This window comes from Lithobates pipiens, unplaced genomic scaffold, assembly GCF_037356315.1.
Source record: "Lithobates pipiens isolate NorthernLeopardFrog02 unplaced genomic scaffold, aLitPip1_a1.2 Scaffold_1, whole genome shotgun sequence".
Lineage (NCBI taxonomy): Eukaryota > Metazoa > Chordata > Amphibia > Anura > Ranidae > Lithobates > Lithobates pipiens.
This window is the reverse complement of record NW_027507685.1, coordinates 45,342,388-45,368,964: the sequence shown is the minus strand read 5'-3', so window position 1 is coordinate 45,368,964 and position 26,577 is coordinate 45,342,388. Positions and strand designations below refer to the sequence as shown.

The following is a 26,577-nucleotide window of genomic DNA, read 5'->3' as shown; positions in this document are numbered from 1 at the left end:
ATTGCTGTTTACTCACAGCAGTGAGGTAATTGCATAATATTTGCACTCTATTGCACGGATCATCACGGATGGATTGATTGCCCAGCACGCTGCACGTTTTACCTAGTGCATTTACCGAATTGCATTATCTGACTGTGTATGGGACATTTTATCTTCAATCACGCTGGTCACTTGAATTGAACATTTTATATTTTTCTGTTATTTTAGTACCTGGTTTTGCTTCATTTTATACACTTTTTAAGTATATCCACTCTTTATATGTTTTCGTTTTTTAGGTTTTGTATGACAAATTTGCGTTTTTTGCACATTTAGTCACTTTATGGTCCTTGCACTAGCTATCACTTCAACGTATACCCCTAACTTGTCTTTGCTTCACTATATACATTTTGCAATAAGTGTACACACTTCATATATGTATTTTGGTCTATATGACAAATTTGCGTTTGTTTGCACATAGAGTCACCTTATGGTTTATGCACTAGCTATCACTTTTATATATGCACAGAAGCATCATTTGACTAATTTATGCACAGTTGCACTTTGTAGTATTGTATAATTGCATATTTGTGGCTTACTACGATCATTTTATGGTTTGAAATTAGCGCATCACATTCTTTATTTTATTTTCCAGTAGTGAGAGAAAACTCATTTAGTGATTGCTGCTTTTTTCCACTAGTTACTTCCCATTTTTCCATAGAGCGCAGAAGCTTTTAGATATACACATTATATGGATATGACCACAGCTGGGCTCATAGTGAGGAGTATATTGTATGACACATGAGGGTTATATTGTATGACACATAGTAAAGGGGAATTTTGTATGACACATGTGAGGAGTATATTGTATGACACATTTGAGGAGTATATTGTATGACACATTTGAGGAGTATATTGTATGGCCACATAGTGAGAAGTATATTGTATGACACATGTGAGGAGTATATTGTATGACACGTGAGGAGTATATTGTATGACCACATAGTGAGGGGTATATTGTATGAAACATGTGTGGAGTATAGTGTATGACCACATACTGATGATTATATTGTATGACACATGTGAGGATTATATTGTGTGACACATGTGAGGAGTATATTGTATGACACATAGTGAGGAGTATATTGTATGACACATGTGAGGAGTATATTGTATGACACGTGAGGAGTATATTGTATGACACATGTGAGTAGTATATTGTATGACACATAGTGAGGAGTATATTGTATGACACACGTGAGGAGTATATTGTATTGTATGACACATGTGAGGAGTATATTGTATGACACACGTGAGGAGTATATTGTATTGTATGACACATAGTGAGGAGTATATTGTATGACACACGTGAGGAGTATATTGTATTGTATGACACATAGTGAGGAGTATATTGTATAACACATGTGAGGAGTATATTTTATGACACATAGTGAGGAGTATATTGTATGACACATAGTGAGGATTTTTGTATGACACATATGAGGAGTATATTGTATGACCAAATAGTGAGGAGTATATTGTACGACAAATACGAGGAGTATATTGTATGACACATATGAGGAGTATATTGTATGACCACATAGTGAGGAGTATATTGTATGACACATGTGAGGAGTATATTGTATGACACATGTGAGGAGTATATTGTATGACCACATAGTGAGGAGTATATTGTATGACACATGTGAGGAGTATATTGTATGACACATGTGAGGAGTATATTGTATGACCACATAGTGAGGGGTATATTGTATGACACATGTGAGGAGTATATTGTATGACACATGTGAGGAGTATATTGTATGACCACATAGTGAGGAGTATATTGTATGACACATATGAGGAGTATATTGTATGACACATATGATGAGTATATTGTATGACACATGTGAGGAGTATATTGTATGACACATAGTGAGAAGTATATTGTATGACACATGTGAGGAGTATATTGTATGACACGTGAGGAGTATATTGTATGACCACATAGTGAGGGGTATATTGTATGAAACATGTGAGGAGTATAGTGTATGACCACATACTGATGATTATATTGTATGACACATGTGAGGATTATATTGTGTGACACATGTGAGGAGTATATTGTATGACACATAGTGAGGAGTATATTGTATGACACATGTGAGGAGTATATTATATGACACGTGAGGAGTATATTGTATGACACGTGTGAGTAGTATATTGTATGACACATAGTGAGGAGTATATTGTATGACACACGTGAGGAGTATATTGTATTGTATGACACATGTGAGGAGTATATTGTATGACACATAGTGAGGAGTATATTGTATAACACATGTGAGGAGTATATTTTATGACACATAGTGAGGAGTAGGGATGAGCTTCGTGTTCGAGTCGAACGTACGTTCGACTCGAACATTGGCTGTTCGGGCGTTCGGCGAATTCCGAACGTTTGGGCCGTTCGCGTCAAAATTCGAGTGACGCGCGCGCGGACCACAATGCAGTGTGGTGGCGCAGTGCATTGCTGCCCCATGATTGGCCAAGCATGCACTGTGACCCCGCATGCTTGGCCAATCGCAGCGCCGGCAGCGAGGAGAGCCATGATTGGCCACAGGCATCCTGCCTGTGGCCAATCATAGCTCAGGCTGTGTAGTGCACGCCCCACACTATATAAGGCCGCCTTTGAGGCGGCTTCGTGTAGTGTGTTACTTAGCATCTGAAGCAGTGGGTGTTCTGTGTACCTTCAACACAGTACACACCAATCGTTTTTGACTGATTTCCTATCTTGCTGCTGTGTAGTGGTTGTTGTCTGTGCCCTGACTGCAGTATACACCACTATATTCACCTCACCTATATAGCTAGTGATCTAGCTTTAACCACTTAACAACTGCCCATTGCCGATTAACGGCTTCAGGGCGGTTGTTTAACTCTGAGAGGCTGTTAATTAACGGCCTCCCAGAATTCTGCTCTTGCGCGCCCCGAGGTGTGCGCACTCGAGAGCATCCGTGACCGCCGGGTCGCATCACGGATCACGGTAAACGGCCGCTCATAGCGACCGTTTACCACGTGATTGCTCCGTCAAATGACGGAGTGATCACTTGGAAACAAACCGGCGTCATGTTATGACGCCGGTTCCTCCCTCCCCTCTCTGTACCGATCGGTACAGCGGAGGGGAAAGAGATCGGTGTCAGCAGCGATGTGGGCTGCATCTGCAGTGCCCACATCGCTGCTCACCGAATTTAACCCCTCAATTCCCTGCCAATACTCTGCAATACCAGTGCATACTCTGCAGTACCCTGCCATTACTCTGCAGTGCAGTACCCTGCCATTACTCTGCAGTGCAGTACCCTGCCATTACTCTGCAGTACCCCGCCATTACTCTGCAGTGCAGTACCCTGCCATTACTCTGCAGTACCCCCCAATACTCTGCAGTACCCGCCATTACTCTGCAGTACCCGCCATTACTCTGCAGTACCCCCAATACTCTGCAGTACCCTGCCATTACTCTGCAGTGCAGTACCCTGCCATTACTCTGCAGTACCCCCCATTACTCTGCAGTAACCCCCATTACTCTGCAGTACCCCCCAATACTCTGCAGTACCCGCCATTATTCTGCAGTACCCGCCATTACTCTGCAGTACCCCCAATACTCTGCAGTACCCTGCCATTACTCTGCAGTACCCCCCATTACTCTGCAGTAACCCCCATTACTCTGCAGTACCCCCCAATACTCTGCAGTACCCGCCATTACTCTGCAGTACCCGCCATTACTCTGCAGTACCCCCAATACTCTGCAGTACCCTGCCATTACTCTGTAGTACCCCCCAATACTCTGCAGTACCCTGCTATTACTCTGTAGTACCCCGCCAATACCCCGCCAATACTCTGTAATACCCTGCCATAAATTGCCATACCCAGCCATACTCAGAGATACCCAGCCATACTCGGTGATACCCTGAAATACCCAGCCATAGACGCCCCCACCCCTCACCGCCCTCCGGTGCTTCTACCAACTCGCCAGTACGATCAAAGCCAGAATCTTTTTTTTATTTTTTATTTCAGGCTTCCCAGCCTAGAGGTGAGATGTGGGGTCATATTGACCCCCCAGATTTCACTGTAAAGAGGACCTGTCACCCCATATTCCTATTACAAGGGATGTTTACATTTCTTGTAATAGGAATAAAAGTGATCAAAAATATATTTTTGGGGAAAAAAATGTCAAACTAACATAAATAAAGTAAACTGAACAATAAAAAAATAAAATAAAAATTAAAGCGCCCCTGTCCCCATGTGCTCGCATGTGCCACACATGTGAGGTATCGCCGAGAATGTTAGAGCGAGAGCAATAATTCTAGTCCTAGACCTCCTCTGCAACTCAAAACATGTAACCAGTAAAAAAAAAATTAAAGCGTCGCCTATGGGGATTTTTTAAGTAGCGACGTTTGGCGCCATTCCACGGGCATGTGCAATTTTGAAGAGTGACATGTTTGATATCTATTTACTCAGCATAACTTCATCTTTCACTTTATGCAAACATTGGGCTAACAAGTGGTTAATAATAGAGCTTGCAGTCAGTAGTGTTAGGAGATAGTGCGTGCTGTCTGCGTGCTCTGTACCCAGTACATACCGCTATAATATAGGGCAGGCCCCTACTTTCAAACATCCAACTTACAAACATCTCCTACTTGCAAACGCAAGGAGACAGCAGCAAGTGAGATGAAAAAAGATGGACGACAAAACAAATTATACAGGGGTGATAACCCTTCCCTATGTTTTCCAAAAAGCTTAAAGATAGTTTTTTTGACTGGAGCTACACTTTAAAAATGTACCAGTTGAAAATGACAAACAGATTCAACTTAACACAACAAACCTACACAGTCCCTGTCTTGTTTGCACCGCCTGTATACTGCTGTTCTGAGTATATAGGGCCTGGGGGCCACACGCATTTCCTTTTTTTAATATGGGTACGGGGTTCCCCTTAATATGCGTACAAGACCCAAATAGGCTGGTAATGGGCAGGGGGGGCTACCCATGCCATTTTTCTCAATGATTTTCAACCATATTGCAGGAACCAGATATAACATTAAAACCGCAAGCAGCTTTAAATGGTGTTATTTCCGTTTAATGTCATTTTGTGCAGGGACTGTTCTAAACACGGGAAACACGTGGCACTTCACAGGCATACTATAGACACCCCCCAGGCACCATATTTAAAGGAATATTTCACTTTTTTTTTCACTTTAATCGTCATTAAAATCAGTTCTCCCGCCAAAACGGTAGTTTTAAAAAAAAAATTTTGCAGTGACCCATGTCCCCTGAGGCAGGAGTCAGGTCCCCAAACCCTTTTTAGGACAGTATCTTGCATATTAGCCGTTAAAATTAGCACTTTCCAATTCGAACGTTCGAGTCCCATAGACTTCAATGGGGTTCTAACGTTCGTACCGAACGCGGGGGTCGTTCGCAAGTTCTGGTGCGAACCGAACCGGGGGGTGTTCGGCTCATCCCTAGTGAGGAGTATATTGTATGACACATAGTGAGGATTTTTGTATGACACATATGAGGAGTATATTGTATGACCACATAGTGAGGAGTATATTGTACGACAAATACGAGGAGTATATTGTATGACACATGTGAGGAGTATATTGTATGACACATGTGAGGAGTATATTGTATGACCACATAGTGAGGAGTATATTGTATGAACACATAGTGAGGAGTATATTGTATGACACATGTGAGGAGTATATTGTATGACACATGTGAGGAGTATATTGTATGACCACATAGTGAGGAGTATATTGTATGACACATGTGAGGAGTATATTGTATGACACATGTGAGGAGTATATTGTATGACCACATAGTGAGGAGTATATTGTATGACACATGTGAGGAGTATATTGTATGACACATGTGAGGATTATATTGTATGACCACATAGTGAGGAGTATATTGTATGACACATATGAGGAGTATATTGTATGACTCATGTGAGGAGTATATTGTATGACACATGTGAGGAGTATATTGTATGACACATATGAGGAGTATATTGTATGACACATGTGAGGAGTATATTGTATGACACATGTGAGGAGTATATTGTATGACACATGTGAGGAGTATATTGTATGACCACATAGTGAGGAGTATATTGTATGACACATATGAGGAGTATATTGTATGACACATATGAGGAGTATATTGTATGACACATGTGAGGAGTATATTGTATGACACATAGTGAGGAGTATATTGTATGACACATAGTGAGGAGTATATTGTATGACACATGTGAGGAGTATATTGTATGACACATGTGAGGAGTATATTGTATGACACATGTGAGGAGTATATTGTATGACCACATAGTGAGGAGTATATTGTATGACACATATGAGGAGTATATTGTATGACACATGTGAGGAGTATATTGTATGACACATGTGAGGAGTATATTGTATGACACATAGTGAGGAGTATATTGTATGACACATGTGAGGAGTATATTGTATGACACATGTGAGGAGTATATTGTATGACACATAGTGAGGAGTATATTGTATGACACATAGTGAGGAGTATATTGTATGACACATAGTGAGGAGTATATTGTATGACACATGTGAGGAGTATATTGTATGACACATGTGAGGAGTATATTGTATGACACATGTGAGGAGTATATTGTATGACACATGTGAGGAGTATATTGTATGACACATAGTGAGGAGTATATTGTATGACACATGTGAGGAGTATATTGTATGACACATAGTGAGGAGTATATTGTATGACACATAGTGAGGAGTATATTGTATGACACATGTGAGGAGTATATTGTATGACACATGTGAGGAGTATATTGTATGACACATAGTGAGGAGTATATTGTATGACACATAGTGAGGAGTATATTGTATGACACATGTGAGGAGTATATTGTATGACACATGTGAGGAGTATATTGTATGACACATGTGAGGAGTATATTGTATGACACATGTGAGGAGTATATTGTATGACCACATAGTGAGGAGTATATTGTATGACACATATGAGGAGTATATTGTATGACTCATGTGAGGAGTATATTGTATGACACATGTGAGGAGTATATTGTATGACACATATGAGGAGTATATTTTATGACACATGTGAGGAGTATATTGTATGACACATGTGAGGAGTATATTGTATGACACATATGAGGAGTATATTGTATGACTCATGTGAGGAGTATATTGTATGACACATGTGAGGAGTATATTGTATGACACATGTGAGGAGTATATTGTATGACACATGTGAGGAGTATATTGTATGACACATGTGAGGAGTATATTGTATGACACATGTGAGGAGTATATTGTATGACACATGTGAGGAGTATATTGTATGACACATGTGAGGAGTATATTGTATGACACATAGTGAGGAGTATATTGTATGACACATAGTGAGGAGTATATTGTATGACACATGTGAGGAGTATATTGTATGACACATGTGAGGAGTATATTGTATGACACATGTGAGGAGTATATTGTATGACACATAGTGAGGAGTATATTGTATGACACATGTGAGGAGTATATTGTATGACACATGTGAGGAGTATATTGTATGACACATGTGAGGAGTATATTGTATGACACATGTGAGGAGTATATTGTATGACACATGTGAGGAGTATATTGTATTACACATAGTGAGGAGTATATTGTATGACACATAGTGTGGAGTATATCGCATGTTGTATAACACATGATGTGAGGAGTCCCGGTGAGTCGGCGTGTGGCAGACCTATACTGTGGCATTGTATTGGTGGCCGGGTTCCTCCTCCCGGGGGCGGGCAGTCCGGGCTCACTGCCTCATTCCCAGGGAGGACTCTGGCTCTCAGATCGGCCCCTGTCATGGCGCCGTTCGGTGCGGTAATGCCGGGCTCCCGGGGCAGGGGACTCGGGGCGTCGGTGCTGGTGATAATAGCGGTAGGCCTGAGCCGGGCGGAGGACAGCGCCATGGAGGAGATAGTCACCGAGAAGCAGGCGGAGGCCAGTCACCGGCAGGACAGTGCCAACCTTCTGATCTTCATCCTGCTCCTCACCCTCACCATCCTCACCATCTGGCTCTTCAAGCATCGCAGGTTCCGCTTCCTCCATGAGACCGGCCTGGCCATGATCTACGGTTAGTATGTGTGGCCCCCAGGAGCCCCACATGGCACTTGGGGAGGGCAGTGTTATCTCTGCACTAATATTGTGACAGGTGTCAGGAAACTTTATTGGGGTTATCAGGTCACAGGTTGTCTGTCAGATGTAGATTGTGACATGTGGGGGGGGGGTTCTCATTGTCTCCCCGCTTATGAGAATCGGGGGTGATCCAGCAGCATATGGGGGATCTGCCCATATCTATTATCATCCATTGATGGAGGGGAGACACCTGGGAATGTGGAGCTGTGACTAAGAATTGGAAATGTGTGGAGTGGGGGGCTTGTTGTACTATCAGGGATTCAATAAAGAGTTATTGCCACTTTTCTGGCGGTGTTCCCCTTTAGAAGTGTGTGAGCCCAGTTGGGGCAGATGCATGCACCCAGTATAGGCAGGTGTGAAGTGCTTGTGCCCAGTTCAGGCAAGTGTTTGTGCCAGTTTGGTAACATTACTGACCTAGGGGACAGTGGCAGCGGGTGCTCAAATTTTTTTTGGGGGGGAGCAAACACACTGAAAAATACTGAACCCCCTCCCCTTTTCCTCCCTGTGCCCCGTCATATGCCGCCTCCCTGTGCCCTGTCGTATGCAGCCAGGCTCGGCTGTCACTTCAGTAACCCCCTCCCCGCTGCCGGACTCGCGGCACTTACCACTAGTGTGGCGGGGCTCTTCTCTTCCACAAGTGCGTTACGCATCCAATATGATCGCTTAATGCTTTGGACAATCGGGAGACAGGTCTCACTGACCTTCCTGCTAATTGGCAGGGAGGTACGTTAGTGTGAAAATAGCAAAAATGTATTCACTATTAGAGGTCGACCGATATGGGTTTTTCTCTGGCCGATGCCGATGCCGATATTTAGAAATCATGGCGGCCGATAGCCGATATATGATGCCGATTTTTTTTGGGCCGATATGTGATGCCGATTTTATTTTATTTATTTATTTATTTTTTTCCTTTTTTATTTTATTTTTTAATCCCCCTTGATCTAAAACACCTTTCCCACTGGGGCGTTTTTCAGGCGCTTTTGGGCTAAAAATAGCGCCTGTAAAATGGCTCCCCTGCAGTCTGTGTGAAAGACAGAGTGCTTTCACACGGAGGCGATGCGCTGGCAGGATCTTAAAAAAAAAAGTCCTGCAAGCAGCACGTTTGGAGTGGTGTATACCGCTCCTCCACCACTCCTGCCCATTGATATGAATGGGCACCACTGCCGAAGCGAAGATTTGGCAGCAGTGCTTCATGGGCGCATTTAACCTCTTCCTTGGCCGCTAGCTGGGTTATATGTGCCCCACTAGCAGCCAAATAGCACCGCTAAAATGATGGTAAAGAGCCGCTAAAACTTGCGTTTTACCATCAATGCCTGCCCGCTCCACTGTGAAAGCAGCCTTCATAAGTGATACAGAAAATTTCTTACATTTAAACATTTATTAAACAAAACAAACCTCCAATCAGTTTACTTGTATGTATGATTTAGATAAAAAAAAACTATATATTAAATAAAAACAGGTAGTCAAAACTTTTGGACGAAAAAAAAAAAATGGGCTAACTTTACTGTTTTTATTTTATTTTTATTTTTTAAATAGTGTATTTTTTTCCTTAAAAAAAAATGCATTTTAAAGACCTCTGTGCAAATGCCGTGTGACATAAAATATTGCAACAACCGCTTTTTTATTCCCTAGAATCTCTGCTAAAAAAATATATATAATTTTTGGGGGGTCTAAGTGATTTTCTGGCAGAAAATACAGGATTTTTACTTGTAAGCAACAAGTGTCAGAAAAGATTTAGTCTTTAAATGGTTAAACTGAGAACTTCTACACACTGAGATGACTTCATTCATTCAAGTGTAAACATTGTATCTTTCTGTTCTTTTCTTGGCAGTCTGCCCAGAGAGGAGGAAAGGGTTTCTATGACGACTCGGGCAACTTACACTGACTGAAATGACTTCTGTAATAGAAAAGTCCCCCTGTAGTTCTAAATCGTCTTTTTATCAGCTCAAATCGGCCGATGCCGATTATTTAAAAAACGGCAAATATCGGCCGATATATCGGCCAGCCGATATATCGGTCGACCTCTATTCACTATGCCACACAACAAGGTGGGATCAGGACGCAGTGGTCTGCCCCCTGAGCCCACCCTATTTTGAAGCCTATTGGAGCCTCTGGCTCTAATCACATGCTTCAAAATAAACCCCCCGCCTATAACGGCCTTAGTATTCATGTGTCCGGCGTCCTGAAAGGGGCCGGGCACATGAATAGGGAGAGTGGCGGAGGTGTCGAGGGGGGGGGGGGGGCGTGGGTTTTATGCCCGTGAGCTCACAATGCACGGGATGAATTCAAGTATTACCTCTACTTTAACCACTTCCATACCGGGCCTATTCTGGCACTTCTTTTCTACATGTAAAAATCATCTTTTTTTTTTTGCTAGAAAATTACTCAGAACCCCCAAACATTATATATGATATTTTTAGCAGACACCCTAGGGAATAAAATAGCGGTAATTGCAACTTTTTATCTCGCTTGGTATTTGCGCAATCATTTTTCAAACGCTTATTTTTTTTTTGGGGGGGGGGGAAACGGTTTCATGAATTAAGAAATAACAAAACAGTAAAGTTAGCCCAATTTTTTTGTATGATGTGAAAGATGATGTTATGCTGAGTAAATAGTTCACTAACATGTCACGCTTTAAAATTGCACACACTCATAGAAGGGCGCCAAACTTCGGTACTTAAAAATCGGTTACCAGTTTAGAGTTACAGAGGAGGTCTAATGGTAGAATTCAAACAAAAAAAACTCAAGTAGGGGTATCAAACACTTAGTGGTAAAGTGGATAACCCAAAGTAAATACTAGTAAAAAGTGCCACATCCTAGTTAGAATATGTTCAAAACAAAAAACCATGGGGGACTTATGGACTTTACAGGCACAAGTAAGGAGAAGCAATTCATTAATTTAGTAAATTTTTTTATTTATTTTTTTATTATTTATACAAAAATTAAAAACCAAGAATGGAGAAGTACATTTCCAAGATTGAAAATATCAGCATCTTGCCATCTTGGATGTATACCATGCTCCAGTCTGTGAGACAATACTTATGGACATTAAGTCAAGTTTTTGTAATGTGTTTTTTATATATTTTTATATATATATATATATATATATATATATATATATATATATATATATATATATATATATGTATTATTTTACATCCTATGCTGAGATTGGTCATACTAGCAAATGTACTTCTCCATTCTTGGTTTTTAATTTTTGTATGTTTTTGTATAAATAAAAAAAATGTACTAAATTAATGAATTACTTCTCCTTACTTGTGCCTGTAAATCCATAAGTCCCCCGTGGTTTTTTGTTTTGAACTAGTGCTAGAATTGTTGCACATGCTCTAACGCATGCGGCGATGCCTCACATGTGTGGTTTGAACGGCGTTTACATGGGCGGGACTTGCGTGTGCGTTCCATTCTGAGTGCAAGCTGCCGGGACAGGGACGTTTTTAAATTTTTTTATTTTTTTTTTATATTTTTTTTTTGATCACTTTTATTCCTATTAGAAGGAATGTAAACATCCTTTGTAATAGGAATCTATTGTGACCGGTCCTCTTTATGGAGAGATGCGGGGTCAATAAGACTCCACATCTCTCCTCCAGGCTGGAAAGCATGAGAATGAGAGAAAAAAAAGTCACTGATCTCATGCTGGCAGCCGTGATCGTGGCTTTGTTTACATCCAGGAACCCGGGTGAGACGTCATAACGTCGCGCCTGGGCCTCCGATGGTCATAGAGATGACTGGTGACCATCTGGTCACCGGAAATCTCTATCGCCGTCATCCAGTGCTGGCCGATTCTTTCTCCGGGTCCCTGATGGCACGGGGGAGAGCCCGGAGAAGCACCAGATGGGAGGGGGAGTCCCCTCCCATCGCCTATAAGAACGATCAAGCTGCGGAACTGCCGCTATGATCATTCTTATCGTGCACAGAATCGCTGGCTGGAAAGAATGATATCTGAATGATGCCTGTAGCTACAGGCATCATTCAGATATCCCCACACAAAGTCAAGAACGTTGTTTGACTATGTGCAGTAGGGAAGTGGTGAACCTGTTCTTTTATTGGGAGAAAATTAAAAATAAAATTTTATTGCGCAAAAACACATAGTCATAACCAAGTGTATAAAGTATACAAAAACTGTTTTCCTTTCCTGTCACACAATACATCCAGTGTGTGCTATGTTGCCTTTGTTCTCGAACAATAAAAGTTTGTTTGTGCAGACATCCCATATAACAATTTAGAGTATGAATAACCCTTTGCATTTTGTGTACCAATAGACTCGGTAGTTGAGGGTTGTTTTTTCTTGAGTGTCGTAAGGATTAGTATTAGAACCTAAAGGGGATAGAGAAGAACTAAGAAATGAAATGGCAGTAGGGGGCGGCAAAAAACAAAACAAAAGGGGGGGGGGGGGAGGTGTTTAGGTTATTTCACCGCTGTATACCCTAAGGACCTTCATTATTCAAGAACTGTGTACATAAGTCAAATATCAATGATCACACCTCACTAAGTCAGCCATTTTGCTTCTTGGCAAAATAATCAGAGTACTTAAAGAGGAACCATGATTTCCATAGATTGTGGAATTTTTTCAGTATTTTCCGAAGCCATGGCCACGGTCTCCTCCATGTTGGCCAGGGAGTCCACGGCAGCCATTCTGTTACCGTGGGTACATGTGGTGTTTTCCAGTGTCTGAGGATAATTGTTTTCGCCGCATTTAACATATGGCACATGACAGATTTTTTTTATATTTGCTTAATGCAATAGGCAGCATTCTGGTGTGAGTTTTAGTTTAGTCTCTATTATGCAGTAGATCTGAGTGCAGACTGCATCTCAGAACCTACGTGAAAGCGGACAGTCCCACCAGATGTGCAGCATGGTACCTTTTATGAGTACCACCACGCCAACATACGTCTGTTTCTGGGTACCATGTTGCAGCCTGGCTGGGGTAAAATACCAATTTTATATGATGTTTCTTGGGTACTGGAGCTGATAGAGCATTCATGTGTGAGTATACAGGCGTTAAGCCATTGTTCGTCCGTAAAGTCCTTTCTAAGGGCTATTTCCCACTCTCTTATGCCTACATGGTGACCCGCTTTTGTTGGGTTGTAACCAGGAAGGTTGCTTTTCCAACTGGGGTTCCTGTAATGCATAGTTGTTCAAACCATGTTGTCTCCCGTAAAAAATTTTTGGCGGTGCAGAGGACATAATCCTGTAGCTGTCTATACTGCCAATAAGAACCTGTTCTTCTGGTGGTAATTAAAATGAAACTATACCTTGGCTCCAGCTATGTGATATCCTGGAGCTCCCTGCTGACATCTTCAAGCTCTTGGGTATCCTTCACTGTCTGCTTCCATTGGTCGAGGTGATGTGCTGGAACTTCTGCGCGTGCGCAGGAGTTCAGCCGGCTTTGGAGTCGCCAAATTTCTCCAGTGAGCTGTGCATGCGCAGCTTGCTTTACTGGGCCAGGCAGGCATGTAGCTAAGTTTAATGCAGCAGAGACCAAGCATGTTCACTAATTTTAAATATATATATATTTTTTACATAAAGTTACATTTTAAGACCAGATCTGAGCTGACATATGGAGGTAGTCCAGTGCTCAGAGTGGGTATGGTAGTGCTAGGAAGCTGTCATGTATGTGATATGTTCCCTTACAGCAGTGGTCATCAACCCTGTTCTCGGGGCCCACCAACAGGCCAGGTTTACAAGATAACTGAAATACATCACAGGTGATATCATTTGCTGCTCAGTGATTGCAGTATTCTAGTCTGCATGTCCCCAAGGTAATACATAAAACCTGGCCTGTTAGTGGGCACTGGATCGCCAGTCCAATTCATCTGGCAGCTGGGAGAATCCCCAGCCCAATGCTGAAAGTAAAAAAAAAAAGGGCCCAGGGATACAGGTGATGTCATTACCCAGATATTGAAACTCCCATAACTGTGTCGCCGGGTGGGCGGAGCCTGAAACTGTGGTGAAAAAGTGCTTCCCCTGTGCTCCCCCCCTCTAGGTCCGCACGAGCGGAGGCACTTATAAGGATACCTACCATAAGGATATAGCATGTTTTATATGCACTAGTAAAGAGCACCAGTTTGAGGACTTCTCATGTGGACTTGTGTGTTGTTTTTTTTTTTTTTTTCCTAATGTTGTACATTTTAATATGGATTATGTATGTTTACTAAAGTGTGTATTTTATATTGCATTCTTTATGTATGAATGAATTTTATGCCTTTTTGGCACTAGGCAACAATATTCACTGCATGCGCTTGTCAGTATTGGTGGTAACCCCTAAGGAAGGGGACATGTAATTAGGAGAAGTTTTTGTTTGTTACTTTTTGTCACATATTTAATCGCACATCTTGGGAGAATTACCGAATGAGGGAGGTGTTTTATAGCTTTGGTTTATTATATACTGTTATATTTACTTAATTGATCTCACATTGTATACTAGGGCTGTTTACAGGACGTACTCAATAGAGGGACATTTTTTCTTTTTTTTTTTTTTTTTTTTTTTTTTTTTTTAAATATTCTAAATCTCAGTGACAGTCACATTAGGTTTATTTTGCTTTTTTTAAGGCTGTTTTAGCTGTGTGGCCCACTGTTACCAGGGATTAATGCTGCATTGTGGTTCCATCCTCTGACTGTCATGTAATCAGTGTACTGCGTCTTTTGCACATTATATACTTTTATCGATTGGACTATTTATATAGACTTGAAATTATTTATTTTTAGTGCGATCTTCAATTGTTTGCATTTGCACTTGTTGTTTGTCAACACTTATTTGCACATATATTTATTGTTTTGTGTTGGCTCCACATTTATTTTTATAATTTATTTTATGGGGACACATTTTTAATGTTGGCTGCCACTCCTTTGGTTTTTTAATTATCCCTGTGGTTTTCGCATTTGTTTTTCCTTATAAATATGCAGCTGGTGATGTCACCAGCGCATACACTCTAAAGGGACGGCATACTCATGCCATCCCTTCAGAGCTCCATTCCGCAGTCTGTGACTCCCGCTCGCATGCGCGGGATTGACGTTATTGTGGCATGACAAATCTGAAGACCAGAGGACGCAAACCCAGAAGGAAGACCGGGGGAAGATGGAAGCCCTGTCAGTGGTGGGCTTCATTCTAAGGTAAGTATTTCATAATGTGCTAATATGACATTATGCCATTGTCTTGCAGGGATTCAAATAAAAAGTGTGGTTTACTACTGCGTTAAAGTGGACTTCTGTTCCCCACCACCAATTTAAAGTCAGCAGCTACAAATACAGTAGCTGCTGACCTTTTAATAGAGGTCGACCGATATGGGTTTTTCTCTGGCCGATGCCGATATTTAGAAAAAATGGCGGCTGATAGCCGATATATGATGCCGATTTTTTTTATTTTTATTTTTTTATTTTTTTGGGCTGATATGTTAGGCCGATTTTATTTATTTATTTTTTTCCTTATTTATTTATTTATTTATTTTTAATCCCCCTTGATCTAACACACCTTTCCCATTGGGGCGTTTTTCAGGCGCTTTTGGGCTAAAAATAGCGCCTGTAAAGTGCCTGCAAAATGGCTCCCCTGCAGTCTGTGTGAAAGACAGAGTGCTTTCACACTGAGGCGATGCGCTGGCAGGATCTTAAAAAAAAGTCCTGCAAGCAGCACGTTTGGAGTGGTGTATACCGCTCCTCCACCACTCCTGCCCATTGATATGAATGGGCACCACTGCCGAAGCGCATGCAATGCGATTTGGCAGCAGTGCTTCATGGGCGCATTTAACCTCTTCCTTTGCCGCTAGCTGGGTTATATGTGCCCCACTAGCAGCCAAATAGCACCGCTAAAATGATGGTAAAGAGCCGCTAAAACTTGCGTTTTACCATCAATGCCTGCCCGCTCCAGTGTGAAAGCAGCCTTCATAAGTGATACAGAAAATTTCTTACATTTAAACATTTATTAAACAAAACAAACCTCCAATCAGTTTACTTGTATGTATGATTTAGATAAAAAAAAAAACTATGTATTAAATAAAAACAGGTAGTCAAAACTTTTGGACGAAAAAAAAAATGGGCTAACTTTACTGTTTTTATTTTATTTTTAAATAGTGTATTTTTTTCCCAAAAAAATGCATTTGAAAGACCTCTGTGCAAATGCCGTGTGACATAAAATATTGCAACAACCGCTATTTTATTCCCTAGGATCTCTGCTAAAAAATATATATATAATTTTTGGGGGGTCTAAGTGATTTTCTGGCAGAAAATACAGGATTTTTACTTGTAAGCAACAAGTGTCAGAAAAGATTTAGTCTTTAAATGGTTAAACTGAGAACTTCTACACACAGAGATGACTTCATTCAGAAGTGTAAACATTGTATCATTTAGTTCTTTTCTTGGCAGTCTGCCCAGAGAGGAGGAAAGGGTTGCTATGACGACTCAGCAACTTACACTGACTTCTATACAGAAGTCATTTCACAGTCCCTCTGTAGTTCTAAATCGGCTTTTTATCAGAACAATCGGCCGATGCCGATTAATTAAAAAACGGCAAATATCGGCCGATATATCGGTCGACCTCTACCTTTTAATATTAGGACACTTACCTGTTCATCTATCCCACGATGTAAGCCCCCCCAGCCGATTTTTCCGATCGACTCTTGGGTGCCGCCGCCATTTGTGGTAAGGTTCTCTCCTGTGCATGCGTGCTGCATTTTCCAACTGGCGTGGAGGAAGGAGGAGGGGGGCAGAGGTCGCCACGGCTCAGTCTCCTGGAAGTGGGTGACGGGTACCTGGGTGCTTTAAGTACAGACTTGTACAGCCCTGACATCAAGTCCAGTATGATAGAACTTAGAGAGAAAAACTGAGGCTCTGGATCCATAATCAGAACATATATTTCTGAATATGAATGATTTGGTGAACAAATGACCCTGATAAATATGGATTACGATTGGTGTAGGTGATATTTCTACAAAGCATAGAGACAAAACCTTTTACACAAGATCACTCAAGGATTTCTGTAGTACATATATTCCATAAAGATTATATATATATATATATATATATATATATATAATTTTTTTTTTTTATTGTTTATTTATAGCAGGAAATGGGTCCACATAGACCAACAGGTTACATACTTTCCACATATCCTACAGAGAGAAAGGCAGTACAGGTAATACATCATCAATTCTCTGCTAGCCTTATCCTTAAGAGTAAAAAGAAAAAACATCAGCATGTGGAGACGTGAATTCTCGTCATCTCGTGGTCTCACTTCCCAGTTTCTTTTTAACTAACTTAGTATCTACATTGGAACCACGGCGGCACAGACCGTGTCAGATCCTCTCAGGGCCTGGCCCTCAACCGAGTATATAAACCCATTCCAGCCCTGCCAGGTTTTAGTGAAGGTCTCCTCTCTATTTTGTGCTGTGAGGATAAGGTCCCCCATTTTCCTGATGTCCTCCACCTTACGAAGCCGGAGGTCAAGATCAGATATTTTATACATTGTCCACTTATCTGAACCTGCGCTTTACAACACTGTGTGCCCAAAATGACTTCTTTACACTGCCAGGATAACTCTAGTACTGGCAGGCACCGTGGTGTAATTGAAACGTTATCTGCAATCGCTGTAGGACAAGCAAGTCTGTTTGATGTTCTGGTATTGTTACAATTTCTGTGTAACAAACTCTAATAACTGATTTACATTTACTGGAAAAATTTACTGATCGGTATGTGCTTGGAGTGCTGTGCTTTATTACACATAGAAATAGAACAGACAAACAAACAAAAAAACACAGAATATGGCTGCTTGTCTGAAGATCTGCATGTTGATCTGTTTGATCTGCGGTGAATTGTAGTTTGGGAACCCAAGCAATTATTATTTCTGAATTGTATGCTTCTGTGCAGTCTGGACGAATCTGTATCTGTATGTGTATGCACACGCTATAAATTTAGCGGCACATGGCTTAAAGGAATTTCTGCTCATCCTCCCCCTCCCTCCTCTGCCATCATTGAAAAGTGTTTTTTTTTGTTTTTTTTTTTTTTTTTTCTGGGAGTGGGTACCTATTTCTCACAGGTGCCCACTCCCACATCCAACTACAATCTCTTTGAAAAGGGCACATGTCCCAGGAGGCTGCAGAACCAGTCTGCAAGTGCAGCGATACTCGTGTATGCACAATCGGGTGCCGCTGGGAAGTCGCAGCCAGGTTCTCACAGCTAAGATGACTCAAAGACTGGTGAACAAGTGGCCAGGGTGAAGAATGCGCTGGGCAAATGGACTGCTGATTACCTGTTTATTAAAGACCAGCAGCTACAGTATGTGTAGACAGATACATATACATTCTTTTTTTTAATTAAGAAAAACAGTAAAAACCTGCCCTAAAATGACACTAAACAATATCTTTATTCTCTTTAGATGGACTTCTGTCGGCTAAGAATAGACATGGATGGATCAAAATTGAGCAGGTCCCTGCTGAATTTGCCAGATTTCGATCCATGTGTGTAGCCTAGCTCTGGTTCACACAAATGCAGTGCAAAATGCAACGATTCCTGTGCATTTCCTGCACCGCATAGCAATCGCAATGTTGTGCGATCTACTGTGGGTGTCAATGGAAAGTTAATGCCCCAAACGCACGTCACAAACGCAGTGCATTTGCCTGAAGTGGATCACATCGGTGTAAACTCCAAAGCGATCTGGTTCCAGTGAAAATAATAAAAGCTGCATGCACCTTTTTAATACAGTGCGATTTTTAGCCATCCTAAATGAATGGGTTCAAATTGCACCGCACAGATTTGAATGTGATTTTACACAGGAATGGGGTGTGATTCTTGTGTGGTTCAGTGTGAACCTAGGCTAACTCCACTGCTTACTAGCAATAAAACCAGACAAGTTGTCTAATGCCACGTACACACAATCAAATTGTCCGGCGTACTTAGTCCGCTGGACCACATTTCACCGGACAATCCGATCGTGTGTGGGCTTCAGCGGACTTTTTCAGCGTAAAGTCTGTCGGACTTAGAAAGTAGTTTTGCAGCCCAATCTTTCCGCCGGACTTGGGTTTCAGCGGACAATACGTTCGTGGGTATGCTAGTCCGGCGGACTAAGAATGATGCATGCTCAGAAGCAAGTACGAAAAGGAAGCTGTTGGCTACTGGCTATTGAACTTCCTTTTTCTAGTCCTAGTGCTGTACGTCATCACGCTAGCAATCGTCAGACTGTTCGTGTGTGGCCAAGTCAGTTCGGTAGAAAGTCCGCCGGACTATCCGCCAGATTGTTTGCCGGTCTAAGTACGCCAGACAATTTGTACGTGGCATAAAAGTGACCAAAGTATTTGATGTTCTCAAAGATCAGTATACACACACGGTGATCGAACACTGGTATCTGAACAGTACAATAAATGCCCATGGGATGAACCTAATTGACTTTGTATAAGTATATTAAATACAGCTCCACTATGATTGGACAGTGGCATCCACCCAATATACTTTTCTATGATATCAGAATACTCAGTACTCCAAGTAGGGAATTTAAATACATTTCACAGATTCATATTCTTGTAACTCCATATAAGCCACAATGTATCCTACCCAATAGTCCCAGGTAGATACATAAACATATGACTAGAACCAATGTCTTGGGTCACGGTATTTCTTCATATTATGCAATGTGATTATTATCTTCTGTGTGGAATGACTGATGTTCTGTTGTTCACTGATGACCTTAAACAGTATAATTCTGGTGTGCTTGTATCACGTGGACAATATCAGCATCTTATCAGTGCCATAAACTCACTGGGGAATGATATCAGCATAGTCTTATTGCTGCATAACTGAGATCTCACTTCTTTCATAAAGGGGAAGGTATGTTTTCTATGTATCGCAGTAAAAACAATTAAAAAGATAGTTCTTTGCACACATTTTATATACTGTATGTTATTTATTTGGTTGATGTTTAGAAATGCACAGGGTCCATTGCAGTATTTTAAAGTGTTTGTTAACCTAAAAGAAAAAGAATCCCATTCCTTTAAAACATGAATAACAGCAGCATAGTGCTTGTACTATGTAATTTGGCCCCCTGTAATACCTAGTTGATCCTGTCAGTTTCTGCCACCCCCCCCCCCCCTCCCCTTTAAAATGACCACGGTATGTCATGGCTGCTGAGCCCTGACACCTTGGTCAGTTTACATGCCTCCATCATCCGCAGCCCTGCTCTCTGCTCTCCTGTGTCTGCTCTGTCGCCCCCCGACCCCCTCCCCTCCCTGCCTGTCAGCTAGTCTGCGTGTAAGCCGCCCCTCCCCTCTCCTTGTTGTAGCACCGCTCCAAGCAGTGCACACATTACTGCACACAAGCACTGCAGCCTCAATGCTAGTATGACCTGTAGTATATACTGTATGCCTTTTTTGTAAAATTCTTCTAAATACCCTTTTTTCCTTCTCCCCAATCAGCAGACATGTGACCACATGTCGCTCTCTTCCTCCAATGCAAACACTACAGAGTGAGGTCTCGTGACCGCCCGGCAGACTGAGAGCTCGGCCCCACCCTCCCTAGTACATACATCGGCGGTAGAGAGCGACGGGCGGTCATGTGACTGCTGATCAGGGAGAAGGAATAAGGTATTTAGAAGAGCTTTCCAAAAAAGTCATACGCTGGATACTACAGGTTATACTAGCAATGGGTCTGGCAGTGCTTATGTAACAACCCCTTTTAAGTCAGGATTTTGAGGTGTGTGTGTGTGTGTGTGTGTTTGTTTTTTTTTTTTTTTTTTTTTTTATGTAAATGCATACATGTACAACTAGACAGATTAAAACAATTTGATTTCAATGGGTAGGAGCGGTATAGGAGCGGTGAATACACCGCTGCTTCTCCGCTCCAAAGATGCGGCTAACAGGACTTTTTTCACCGTCCAGCTAGCGCACCGATCCAGTGTAAAAGCCCTCCGGCTTTCACACTGGAGTGAAAGGGGTTGGTTTTTTCAGGCGCTATTTTTAGTGCTTTAACGCCTGAAAACCACCTCGGTGTGAAAGGGGCCTAAGCAAAAAAAATTGCGGTTCTCATTTTGGCCAGAATCGTGCAGCTCTACCGAGACATGATCTGAATCCCAGAAGGAGGTGGTAATAGGTATAGGACAGGAGGAGTTCACTGTCTGTGTGTCATCTCCATCCAAGAGGAGCAAAGCAGACTTTGACCAATTTATGAGCAGACCTGAAAATCTCCCGAATCTGGATATGGTCGACATGGCCCCTCGAAAGGAAAGGTCAGTGTCTCCAAGCAGGAGCGTGGTATCCTCAGCATACAACATGACTTTTTCCTGCATGTGACCATAGCAGAAACCAGTGATGCGCTGATTAGCCCTGATCCCGATTTGCCAGCGGCTCAATAGCTATCGCAAAGAGGAGGGGAGACAGGACAACCCTGCCTTGTGCCCCTCCTCAATGCAAAGCCCCGGGACAGGAAGCAAGAGACCCTCACAGCTGCCTGTGGCTGGCTGAAAATGAGGTTGGTCCAGGAAATGTAGTTTGGACCAAACCAAAATTTTAGCACCATCGACCATAGGTATTCCCAGTCTATGCTGTCAAACGCTTTTGTAGCGTCTAGCGATAACAACAAGATTTCCTCTTCTTTAATCCATTTTACACTTGTGAGCAAACATTTGCATGCCCTTGGAGAATTGGTACTAGAAAACATGACTGAGCAGGCAAAACGCATTTCTTTTATTTCTTATAGGATTCATATTCTGTTTAACTGTAGGTGATAACAGAATGGCAAAATCATAAAACCAAACATGAGAACAAGTGAAATGACGCCTGTTTAAAAGTCTGCATACCCTTAGTTCCTAATACTGTATATCGCCCCCTTTAGCATCAATGACTGAGTGCAGTCTTTTGTAATTAATGGTTGTCTGAGGCCCCAAATTCTTTCAGGTGATATAGCTGCAGGTCATGTAGTGTCTTTGTTCGTCTTGCATGATCCGTACATTTGAGATCTCCAAAGTGGCTTGATGATAATCAAGGTCAGGAGACTGTGATGACCACAACAGAACTGTCACCTTTTTCTGCTGTAACCACTGAAGGGTTAACTCGGCCTTACGCTTGGGGTCATTGTCATGCTAGAAAGTCCAGGAGTGTCCAATGCACAGCTTTCGTGCAGAAGAATGCTAATTTTCTGCCAGTATTTCCTGATCACTGCTACATTCTTTTTGCTATCAATTTTCACAAGATTTCCCCGTGCCTTTTAGAGCTCACACACCCCAAAACATCACTGAGCCGCCATCATGCTTCCAGTGTTAATTTCGTAGACTAAAATGACTAAAACATTTTAGTCGACTAAATTTTAATACTATTTTAGTTGACTAAAATGGTACTAAAACTAAAACAATTGAGATGACTAAAATACGACTAAAACTAAAATGGCATTTTTGTCAAAAGACTAAGACTAAACTGAAATTTGACTTCAAAATTAACACTGGCCTTTAGTGCATGTTCATACCTCAAAATCTTAAATAATAACACATGACATTTTTCACTCCAGCAGTATATAATGAGTTTGGAAATTTGTAGAGAAATGTTAACTAATGCATTACAATGCTTAGGTCACCTGTGGGTTATTCTTTGTATCCTGAAGAATTCTTCTTGCAGTTGTGGCTGCAATCTTTCTTGATCTACCTGGCCTTGGCTTGGTATCAAGATCTCCAAATTTTCCACTTCTTAATAAGTGATTAAATAGTACTGAAAATGTCAATCTTTAGATTAGAGCTGCACGATTAATCATCAAGAAAAGTTATCACGATCTTGACAAAAGTGCTTGACGATTCTGTCTATGCAAATAATTCTCTCTGCTCTTCTGAAGCCACAGCTGTCAAAAGAAAGGAAGGAAAAAAACGGGCAGACTGCCAAGAATGGCAGCATTCTTTAGTGGAACTAAGTGTAAACATTGTAACAGTTTGTCAATGGAATAGACGTGTGTGTAAATGATGAAAGTTTAACCTTTTTCTGACATTTGTTAGTTTTCAAGTTAAAATCTTTTTTTGCTAGAAAATTACTTAGAACCCCCAGACATCATATTTTTTTTTTTTTTTCTTTTTAGTAGAGACCATAGATAATAAAATGGTGGTTGTTGCAATATTTTATGTCACACTGTATTTGCGCAGGGTTCTTTCAAATGCAATTTTTTTGTATAATGTGAAAGATTCTACGTTGTGAGAATCATAATCTTTTTATTCTAAGCAAAAAAAACTTGATTCTCGTTTTGGCCAGAATCATGCAGCTCTACTTTAGATATAATTTTTATAATCTTTTCCATCTTTATAAATTTCCATTACCTTGTTACTCAGTCCTTTTTGACAGTTTTCTGCTCCCCATGGCTCAGTGTCCACGTGAGAGCTAACAAACTTATTGACTATTTATACACAGGCATTAATTGGAATTTAAAAAGCCACAGATGTAGGAAATTGCAAAATAACAAGAATTACCTGGATCAACCTGAAAATTAATTAATTTAAATTTAAGAGTAGTGCAAGTACTTCCATCCACACCATAAAGTAGGATGTAGTTCAGGTGACCCTATGGGCTTAAAGAAAAAACAGGAGACTAAAGATCTCCAAAGAAGGTCACCAAAGAACACTATAGTAAATGTAAATAATACATTTTTTATTAATTACAAAAATTACCAACTACTTTAATTAATGAGACATTGGGGAAAGGGGGTTTACATATGTATAAAGAACACAGACTCATTAAAAGTATGACAACGTTGTCAAAACAATATTAAAAACAAACAAGGTCACGGCTGCACACATCACATTCACACCACAGTCACCATCAACAGACGTCTAATACTGAATTGATAGTATAATGCCCACAGGAACAATTCCCAGTAAGTCCAGTCAATCAGTAAAGGTCATACACATGGTGTACTGGGTGGGTGAGTAGATGATTGAGTGTTAATCATGGGGGTGAGTACATCCTCGCTTCAGCAGACTCTTTACTAGTATGATGTTTAAATATACAACACTAGTTGATGGTCAAGCAAAAGGAGGTAATCAAATAACAGCTTGTTGTAGTGCATATAAGTAAATGGCATCACCACTACTATGTGAACAGTTTGTAATCGGAGGAGTACTTAGAATGGAGAGAACATTTTCAATATGAAACAATGTCTGGAGGAAAATTGATACTCTCACTACCTCCGCTGTGATGTGCTGACGTCAATGTTGACGCGTTTCACCAACAATAGCTGTTGGTTTCTTCTTGCTCTGAAGAAACCAACGGCTATTGGTTGGTAAAACGCGTCAGCAGTGTGACGTTGGCACGTCACATCGGGACCGCGCGCTGTTTGACTTGTAGTGTTTGCTGTAGTCTAAACAATGGGTGGTTGACATTTTTACTGGAGGACGATACGCCGACCCGCAAAGACTCGTCATTACAGCACGAAAATTTCTTTCCTGTTTGTAAACGGGCATTTGGCGACATGAACAGCACGGGCAGCAGCTTTAGTTTTTGAAGCGCCTAGGGGTAGAGGAATGTCTGAAGGATGGACGTTTGAATATTTTACAACAAGCTGTTGCTCGACTACCTCCTTTTGCTTGACCATCAACTAGTGTTGTATATTTAAAGAGGAAGTAAATCCTGATGGGTTTACTTCCTCTTTGTCTCCCTGCAAAGGTAAAGCATAATGGACTACTATGCATCGCAGGACACAGGAGCCAGCGATGTCAACGATGTCCCCTGTAGCACGGAGCGTCTATCCTCTCCTGGGTATCACTGCTCTGGCCACTCACAACGCCGGATAAGCGATGTCACTCCCGCGCATGTGCACAGGAGCCGCCACTAATGGCATATCGCTGTTGGCAGCGGCATGCCCATTGCGCCTGCGCGCTGCTGTCTATGGTGCATGCGCCGTAGACAGCAGTGCCTGTGTTTTTTGTAAATATCTCCTAAACCGTGTAAAAATAAATTTTTTGCATTTACTATAGTGTTCTTTGATGTGGGAAATTGGCCTTTTAATCCCTTAGCTGCCAGGTCCGTATGTCGTATGGATCTGACAGTGGGGAGGTTTTACACACTGTCAGGACCTGGACTTGAACCTGGGACCTCAGCTGTGTCTGGCAATGAATCTTCTCTCTGAGCTATCTGAGATGCTGGACAGTTCCTTGTCGGATCCTTTTGACAACCCTGCCTTGTACCTTGATTTCAGCTGAACCTTGAACTCTTTGCTCCTCCCACGAACTTCCTGATGTAAGCCATGTCTCTGCACTTCCTCCTTGCAAGAATATTGTGCTATCTCTAGCCTGTATCTCGCTCCCGTCTTCTCTGCTGCCGCTTATATTTGCTACTGCTCGTTATCGACCCTTGGCTTGTTCCACGACTACGCTTCTGCCTGATCCCAATCTGCAACAACTCGTTACCGACCTTTTGGCTTGCTTACTGACCACGCTTCTGTTTGATCCTTACCTGCTCATCCGCTACTGAACCCCGGCTTGCTCACCTCCTGGTGGGGCGAACCTGAGGACCGCGACCTGGTACTAACACGCAGCTAAATCCATCTCCAACATCTGGAGCTCTGGTGAAGACCAGTTAGTACTTAGACTCCGCACCTCAGGTGAGCCTGTGTCATCTGCCAGGGTGACTGCCTGTGTTCCTATCCTGCTGGTTAGTGGTAGTCCTGCAACTGCTATAGCAATTGGTCTTCGAGCCTGACCCCTGATCGTGACACACATTCCCAGTGGTTGCAGCCACCGGGATTATATGTATATCTGGACAAGTTTACTCCTGCTTTTGGATAACAATTTATTTGTTTTCTACTTTTTCCATCTTTTATAAAAGTCCATTACCTTGTTACGCAGGTCTTATGACAGTTATTTTCTGCTCCCCATATCCCAGTATCTAGCCTACTCGGTACAGCCACGTGAGAGCTAATAAACTCATTGGCTATTTAATTTATACACAGACACTACTTGCAATTTAAAGCCACAGATGTGGGAAATTAACCTTTTAATTGTCATTTTAGTGTGTGTGTGTGTGTGAGACCTTTTGTGTATCTGTACAAAGGCAAAACATTTTGGGGGATGGAAAGTTTTGACCAGGGCCATTTGGATGATTTCTGTTATCATTCTAATATAAAAAGGAGCTAAACCACTATGTGATTCATGGCTTCATATGATCAATATCCTTAACTTAAACGGGGGGGGGGGGGGGGGGGGGGGGGGGCAGCCGGGAAAAAAAAATGTAAAAGTCAGCAGCTACAAACACTGTAGCTGCTGACTTTTAATAAGCATACTTTCCTGTCCTGGGTGCCCGCGATGTCGGCCATCCCTCGACTCTCGGGTCCCGGCGCCACCATTCCAACTAAGGGAAACAGGCAGTGGAGCCTTGCGGCT

The 26,577-nt window shown here is 41.7% G+C and overlaps 1 protein-coding gene across 1 annotated transcript in view; it reads left to right on the top strand.

Moving 5' to 3' along the window:
• The first annotated feature begins 7,833 nt into the window (after positions 1–7,833).
• The window catches only part of SLC9A6 (solute carrier family 9 member A6), a 117,211-nt gene continuing 98,467 nt past the window's right edge, over positions 7,834–26,577 (top strand). Inside the window, exon 1 of the mRNA XM_077491081.1 lies at positions 7,834–8,172. Coding sequence (XP_077347207.1) covers positions 7,902–8,172 — 271 coding nt within the window. The 5' untranslated portion in view covers positions 7,834–7,901. The remainder of the gene's footprint in view (positions 8,173–26,577) is intronic.